The following is an 8,442-nucleotide window of genomic DNA, read 5'->3' as shown; positions in this document are numbered from 1 at the left end:
GACCCATGACCGTGGCCATAGCTAGCACTGTTCATCTGACCCGACCCGACCCGAATTCTACTGTTCCGACCCGACCCCAAAGGTTATTCCGTTACCCGATTTGGCCGATACCCGATCTGGCCCATAGCCCGTGGTCTATGCAGTACATAACTAGAGATCTATGTGATTCACCAATTACTACTTGGTTTTGTTTATTTGTTTGATTTAATTTGTAATTTTGTCAATTTATTTGGTTTGATGTATATGTTTGTTTAATTTTCGTTTTTGTTTGGATTTGTAAGATCTTTAACTTTGTCTTGTGCGATTTTGTTATACTTTATTTTTTTTTTAAATGTGGTGTTGAATGGGACGGCCGGACTGGGTACCCGCCCTCAGGGGGTGGGGCTGAGGCTCCCCTTACTATGCCTAATTTATTTGAAAGACCTAAAAGAATTTCCTTAAGTGAAGATAAAGACTAAACACAGGGCATATCAAAATAATTTTGGCCATCAAAAATCATAATTGATAGTCTTTAAATTCCTTTAAAATTCATAAAAATTATGAACCCATGCATGAATTGTGGATATAAAAAATAAATGTGTTAAGAAAACTAAAAGACTCTATTATCTTTAAATGGAAAGTTATTAACTTAAAATATTTGTAGTTGTTTTATTTAATAAAATAAGGAGGGAGTACTTGAAACAAAAAACAATCCTTATTTGGTAGGCTAAAAGAATTCACTATTTCATCTTTTCGCCCAAACATAAAAACCAAACTAACTTTTATAAATTTTAAAATAAGATTACTTTTAAAAAATTATATTCAAACAAATTTTTAAATTTAAATCTATCCATCTTCACAAATCAGCTAATACAAGATTTATTTTTTAAAAAAATAATGTATTTAGGTTTCCTATCTCCTTTCCAAAACTTAGGCCTTCTTTGTTTTCCAAAAACATCTCATCTCATTTCACCCCATCATTACAACTTTTCTAAATTCCCACACAAAATAAAATAAACAATTCAACTTTTTCAAATCCCAAAACAACAATAATATTAAAAAATATATTCTAACAATATTTTATTCAACTTTTTAACTTTAATCTCAATTCATCTCATCTCTGAAAACAAACGAGCCCTTAATAAACTATACATCTAAAAGAAATTCTAAAAAGTTCTCAAATATTCTCAACATTCCAAATAGCCAAACATATATATTCCAGCTTGCATTGGCACGTTCCCCAGCATAAACGAACTCCAAAACCGACGAGCGAAAAAGAAGGACACCGACTCTAAGCCCGACTTTATATATTCCTCGCGCCACTTCTTATGCGCTCTTACGATCATGCTACCCCATTGTAACCCTTTCTTCTTATCCTAATTGCTTGTTCTCTGAAAACCCTCGAACAAAACCCTAACCCCATCCCCAGCCGTCCCAACCTTCACCGTCCCTAACCATGGACTCTGTCGTCAAGCAAGAAGTCCCCGAATGCAATGATCATCCCCTCCCGAGCCTAAATGATCGACTTCCGCAACTTTTCTCAAACAATATGATTGACAGTAGTTCAAGCGGTTCTTCCGATATCGACGACCCCAACGACGCCGCGTTACCTTGTGATTTACTCGCCCCTGCTTGGCCGCTCGTGAAGTTTGAGGAGCCTTTGCCTGTGACAGAGGCTTCGCCGGTGTCAGCGATTTATCCGGTTAATATGGTGGTGGATGGTAGGGAAGCAATACGTCCAGTTGTTGGCAGCTGTAAGCAGTTTTGGAAAGCCGGGGATTATGAAATCAGTGAAGGTGGCGATGCAGCTTTGACTACTTCTGGTAAATATTGTTAGTGCATGCTTTGTTTTCATTGCCAAAATTATTTGTTATATTGTTGTCGTGATTTTCTTTCTATTCCTTTATTGTTCTTGTTTCTTTTACCTGTTTCATATCTACGGGAATGCACGTAGATTATATATATATATATATATATATATATATATATATATATATTAATTTCGCATGCACGTTGCATTCAAACATGAAAATTATATATATAATATGCCTTTTTTTTTTTAATGAGAATATGATCATGGCGATAATGCATCTTGAAGCACCATGCTTTCCCAAAAAGAAAAAGAAGGAAGATATATACTGGGAACTGTTCATCTTGTTATACTGTTGAATTGCCTATGATCATGATAAAGCGAATCAAATTCATGATGTGAAAATACAAATATTATTTATTACTCACCAAATTGAACTGACTTCTTGATTAAAGAAGTTTAATTATGAAAAAGTGACGATCAATCATACATTTTTTTGCTAGTTCGGATTCTTCAGTTTCTACCCTATCATGGGATTGAGAATATTTCCACCACTTTGGCTCTTGCATGATCTACTTTGCGGTCTTATGTAACAAGGAATTGCTACAGCTAAATGCACTAATCTGTTTAATTTTAAGTATATTTTGAACTTATTTTATTTAATATTTTGCAGTGGGCATGGATCGCGTCAGGGTCCATCCTAAGTTTCTGCATTCAAATGCGACCAGCCATAAATGGGCTCTGGGAGGTACATATATATAGATAGTCGTTACAGCGTGAATATGTTAAATTTTTTCCTTTCCTGTTTGTCCCTTTTATTTCCTCTCTTTATTTTTCTCCCTGGATATTAAAGAAGGTTATGCATAGAAGAATTTACTGACCGCTGATCTTAATTGCACAGCTTTTGCGGAGCTTCTAGATAATTCTCTAGACGAGGTATTTACATTTTTTATTACTTCAAAAAATAAAAAAGAAATATCAGATTGATTGTCATCTCTTCATTTATTTCCTGATCAACTTGTAATTGGTCAGGTCTGTAATGGAGCTACATATGTTCTCGTAGATGTGCTGGGAAACAAGAAAGATGGTACTAAAATGTTGCTAGTAGAAGGTACGTACGTACGTAGGTAGCTTTTATATTGTTTGCTTTTTTTCGTTTCGATTGGTTTCTGGAGGCTTCTTTATTTATATTCTTCGTCTTACTCTAATAATGTTGATGCTCGGGAAGATCGTTTGGCTTTTATTTCCTTTCATTTATTTCGAATTTAGTATCATGATTTATTAGAATTTATTGGGTTTCATCGTTTTGGCTGCAGATAATGGTGGTGGAATGACTCCTGATAAAATGAGGCAGTGCATGTCTCTGGGCTATTCTGCAAAAAGCAAAATTGCCAACACCATTGGTCAATGTGAGCTCCTTAATCACTTTCAAGGGATCATTCTCACAAATCTTATGTAGAAATAATTGGCTCTTGAAACAGTACGTACTCCTGCCGAAAACTTGAATCTTTACTTACATTTTTCCAACTCTCTTCCAGATGGAAATGGGTTTAAGACGAGTACAATGAGGCTAGGAGCAGATGTTATTGTGTTTTCACGCTGTCTAGGGATTGATGGACAAAGGTATAAGGTCCTTTGGTTTTTGGCTTTCTTATTCTGCTCATATATAGTAACTGTCTTTAATCGTTTGAGAAATATATTTCACCGTAATTGCAATAAGGAAAGTCGCTGAAGAACATAATTATTGCTTTCTATGAGTTCTTGCAAATGGTTTGACTTTGTTTGCACGTCGACTTCAAAACTAATTTGTTTGTATTTATTGGTGTAGCCTCACACAAGGCATTGGAATGCTATCCTACACATTCCTGAGGGGTACTAAAAAGGAAGATATTGTGGTCCCCATGGTAAGAATACCTTTTATGATTATTGTGCGTATATGCTTGTTTTGAGGGGTTTCCAGAGCACACTTACCAAAAAAAAAAAAGAAAAGTTCCCTGTCAAAAGGAAATTATTTTGGTTAACATTCTTCAGGATGCTTTGTAATTATCACTTCTAGAACATCCGCATTGGACTATCCTCTTGTATCACTGATTTTTTATTTGGAATGACAAGATTGATTACGAGCATACAGGACAGCAGTGGAACAAGATGATACGATTTTCACTAAATGACTGGAATAGGAATTTAGCAACCATAGTGCAGTGGTCACCTTATGAAAGTGAAGAAGATCTTCTTAAGCAGGTGAGTCTTCTTGTGTTTACTGCAATTTTATCCATTTTACAAAGGAGATATTTGGTCTACTTTTATCAAAAGTGAGAGGAAAATGAAAAAAAAAAGGGGGGGAGGTACCAAAAATAATGGCCAGGGGATTTCTTACAAAGGAGAAATGTTCCGTTACTACTGACTTTCACTTTTTAGTACAACTTAGGACTTGCTTGAATATTATAATAGTAGCTCCCTCTTATGAGGCTGCTTTCTCTTATGGAACACGAAATTTTGAGTATGCTCTGATAAGATTGAGTACGCCAGGGCTTCATGTTTTAGATCTGTTTCTGTGTATGTGCGTGAATTGAAAATCAGAGTCCTAATGATTGCAGCAAGATTTCCTCTCTCTGTTCTGAATTGTATCGTGATTTGTTGGGCTATAACTGAGTTGTGCGTTTCCGTCACCGGTGTACAGCCCTGCATTGACACGCACCATGTGGATCACACTATGCCTTAACTTGTTTTTTTCTTTTTCATATTTGATGGGATCCTCATTTTATAGTCGTATGTCTCATCATCATTTTATCTCGTTTTCTCATTCTTTACCACGTAGTTCGATTTCCTGAAACATTGTGGTACGCGTATAATAATATACAATCTCTGGGAAGATGATGGAGGAAGTCTGGAACTTGATTTAGACACTGATCAACATGTAAGTTTCTAACACTTCCTTTTCATTTGCAAATTTTATTTCTTCCAAAATTCATTCTAACTTTAAAGGTTGTTTATGCAGTTCTATAGTGCTGAACATGTATTATATAATTATATTTGACATAACAGGATATTCAACTTAAAGGAAACAACCGAGATGAAAAGAGCATACAAATGGCAAAAAGATATCCAAACTCTAGGCACTTCTTAACTTATCGACATTCACTAAGGGTATGTGTAAATTTCTTGCTCGAGTTTAATACGAAATGTTGTTGTGCTTATCGACACTCCCTTCTTAACTCATCTTAGTGTATGCGTAAATGTCGTTGTGCTGAATCTGGTATTGTCTTGATTTTACTTGCATGGTTTTCTTTTTGGCAAGTACTTTTTAGAAAGATCTGTCAATGTATAATCTATACCATTTGAACTGTTTCATAATAATTTTTAGTTTTGTCGATACCCTTAAACTCTGGACATAATCTACCAGGTTAGTTTCCAAATTGTACTATCAAATTGCAGAAGTAACCGACATTCCAAAGGGATTAATTTCTGTCGTGGCGATTTTCATCCCTAAATGTGAAAATTCAATGTGTTACTCGTTGGTAGATGATGGTTGTCTAAAGTATATATAAGCATGGGCTGTTACAGGTTGGGAAGAAAGTCAGGCCCCTTTGCAGATCTAATATACATCCCTATTTGTCTTTTAAAATTTAGCTAATCATTTAATTTTCTTGTTGGTTTAGCTGCAGTCTTTGTTTATTAGTTTGTAGCATGAGTGTCAGATTATATAGGGCTCTTAGTATATTTTGTTTGAGCAAAGCTAATTGGTTATTGGTAGGAACTGCATTTTTTCTGTTTAAGAAGTTGAAGTTATCAGTACAAGTCTCTAGTTTCCTGCTACAGTTACTGACAACATATTCTGATCTTGTCCCTTCCAGAGTTACGCATCAATTCTTTATCTCAGACTTCCTTCTAACTTCAGAATTATTCTGCGTGGGGAAGATGTTCAACATCATAGCATAGTGAATGACATGATGTTATCACAGAAGATAACATACAAACCTCAGTATAATCCAGAGATAATGCCAGGAGCTTCAAATGTAATGCTAATATTTAATATTTGAGTACTTTATTTAGCATAGTTGTCCGCTTTCCACTATTGTAACCTGTTTTTGTTCTTATTGCTGTAAACAGATGGTTGCTGATGTGACTATTGGATTTGTAAAAGATGCAAAATATCATATTGATGTTCAGGGGTTCAATGTTTATCACAAGAACAGATTAATCCAGGTTTGTTTTTCTTGTTCTTTTTACATCACGTACTGTATTATAGCAATCTTCCCATTGATGAATCAAGCAAAAATGGTTGAGACTAACCCTTCCTGTCATGATTCATGGGGGTGGGTCCTTTTGTATGTGTCGATTGACTGTAAATTGAATAGAACTATTTCAGCTTGTACAGAGTAATATTTTTGGACCCATCCTTTCTAGATGTCCATATTCTAGTCTCTTTCCATCCATAATTACGAATTCATGAGAAAAATAAAAACTTTTGCCAGTGATATTTTATGACTATTTCACCTTAGACCTGGTGGTTCTGCATTAAATTATAAGTAGCGGCAGTTTTAATGGTTGCCATGATTGATAAAGGGAACAAGTAAAGTTTCATCCTGCTAGATTTCTAATGTATAATAAAATAAGTTTTTTTTTTTGCATTATTGTCATGCTTTAACTTTATATTCTCTTTTATTATGTTCTTTGACGCGCAAATGCCCTCTTTCTTTGCCAGCCATTCTGGAGGGTTTGGAATGCTGCCGGGAGTGATGGTCGCGGAGTTATTGGTATTGTTTCTTCTCAGACTGAAATCCCAGAATCTAGTAGTGTTTGTGACATTGTCAGGAGTAGTTTTAATGTCGTTATTAATTCGAATTCACTCTTGTTATGCCCTCTTATGCAACACAGGTGTATTGGAAGCTAATTTTGTTGAACCAGCTCATGACAAACAGGGCTTCGAGCGCACGCTTGTGCTTTCAAGACTCGAGCAACGATTGGTGTTGATGCAAAAGAATTTCTGGTTTGTTTTCTTCTACTGTGTCCATACCTTCAGAAAATCCAGGAGGAGATGAACAATCTAATCTCTAAGCACTACTTTTCTTAGGTCTACAAATTGCCAGGAAATCGGTTATGCTCCAAGACGACGTCCAGCTAAAGAAGCTTTGGAATCTAAGAGAAGGAAGTCCACTTCAGGCACAAATAAAAGATCCCGACCACGAGATCGTGCAATTGAAGATGGAGTTTTGCATGAAGCACTACCACCTTCAGATTCAAAGGTAGCTGCCATAAACGAAGTTCGGCACGTAACCCCTGACAGTAATTCAAAGATTGTAATCAAGGTGGACGAAGATGATAACGAATCTGGCAAAAGGTTGTATTATTGGTATTGTTAGATTCTACGTGCTCATATTGCTCTACTGTTACATTTGTGTTTGATCCATTTATAACCAGCTTTGAAATTTATCCTTTTTCTTTGCCAGATTGATGGAACTTCATGCGACTGAGTTGCTATCCAATTTACAGCAGGAAAGAGAGAAGTGTAAAGCACTTGAAATTCAAGTAAGCAAACAGTGGATTCTTTTTTTTTTAGAATCATTTTTTCAAAGAATGGCTAGGATTGGCAGCCAAGTTGATTACAAATTACTGCTTGCTTATGCAAGTTGGTCAGAATTGCATGTTATTGATGAAAATATCAATTGAATTGTTATCAGCTTCAAGAGAAACAACAACAAATAGAGGAGCTGGATAAAGAGCAAGTAGTTCTGGTTGATATGATCTCTGAAGAAAGGAGCCGCCGAGATGCACTGGAGGAGAAATTGAGGAAAAGTTTGAAGGTTAGCAAAGTTTTAGCAATCTGTAGATCATGACACAATGAAAATGTTTCTTTTGCTAATTAATGAAGTAATTTATTTGCTGTAGGATGCATCCACGACTATTGATTTCCTGCTTGACAAGGTAAATCGGCTGGAAGAAGGCAGGAAGGATTAAAGGTGCAATCAAAATTAGGAATACTGGAGGCTGGAGCTGAATTAGCTTATGTCTCTGACCAGCCTTGATGATCAATACACTGTTGCCTCACAGATAGAGAGTAGTGCGTTCATATGGTTTGTGATAAGAATAGAAAAGAGGTTGTGCTCCACCTTAAATTTGATGTGTATATATATATATATATATATGGAGGACAAACCCCTCGTACATGCATGTATAAACTTTTTAGATGCTATTAGGAAGCTATTTTTGTTGATACAAACGATATTATATTTTGCATGAATTATTACATTTTTTATACTTTAAACTATGCTTTTACTTTCTTTTTTTTTTACCTCATTTATTCGAAATATGAGAAGCCAAAAAAAAATAAAAAGAGTAAATTATCAGATTACAACACTTTAAAGTTAAAGAAAAATTCTTTATGAAGCTGGTGTGCAAAATACATCTTTCATGTTATTGATATGATAAGATTTGATTTGTTAAAAAAATTTAAAATTAAAATCTCTTACATAAAATGGAGAGGGTGGTTTGGATTGACGAACTAAAGTTAAAAATTAAAATACTTGTTATAAATAATCAACCTCAAAAGTCCACATCAACCATATGAAAGGTTAGGACACGAGTACATGATTAGGTCAACTATCATATAGTATGGTGTTTTTGGTACCGCCGAAATACATTGTATGGCCACT

General features: G+C 35.2%; 1 protein-coding gene across 1 annotated transcript; it reads left to right on the top strand.

Annotated features, from left to right (window-relative positions):
- Positions 1-1,321: 1,321 nt before the first annotated feature.
- LOC108984362 (protein MICRORCHIDIA 7-like) lies at positions 1,322-8,054 on the top strand. Its single transcript, XM_018956290.2, has 18 exons — positions 1,322-1,802; positions 2,463-2,537; positions 2,691-2,725; positions 2,822-2,900; positions 3,106-3,198; positions 3,328-3,412; positions 3,618-3,693; positions 3,902-4,030; positions 4,608-4,706; positions 4,835-4,936; positions 5,644-5,805; positions 5,900-5,995; positions 6,495-6,546; positions 6,668-6,779; positions 6,864-7,130; positions 7,240-7,318; positions 7,471-7,593; positions 7,679-8,054. The coding sequence occupies exons 1-18, from the start codon at positions 1,436-1,438 to the stop codon at positions 7,745-7,747; spliced, it is 2,100 nt and encodes a 699-aa protein (XP_018811835.2). The 5' UTR covers positions 1,322-1,435; the 3' UTR covers positions 7,748-8,054.
- Positions 8,055-8,442: the final 388 nt, after the last annotated feature.

The sequence above is a fragment of the Juglans regia genome, chromosome 13 (genome assembly GCF_001411555.2).
Source record: "Juglans regia cultivar Chandler chromosome 13, Walnut 2.0, whole genome shotgun sequence".
Taxonomy (NCBI): domain Eukaryota; kingdom Viridiplantae; phylum Streptophyta; class Magnoliopsida; order Fagales; family Juglandaceae; genus Juglans; species Juglans regia.
The sequence above is the reverse complement of the archived record's forward strand: the minus strand, read 5'-3'. Positions and strand labels throughout refer to the sequence as shown.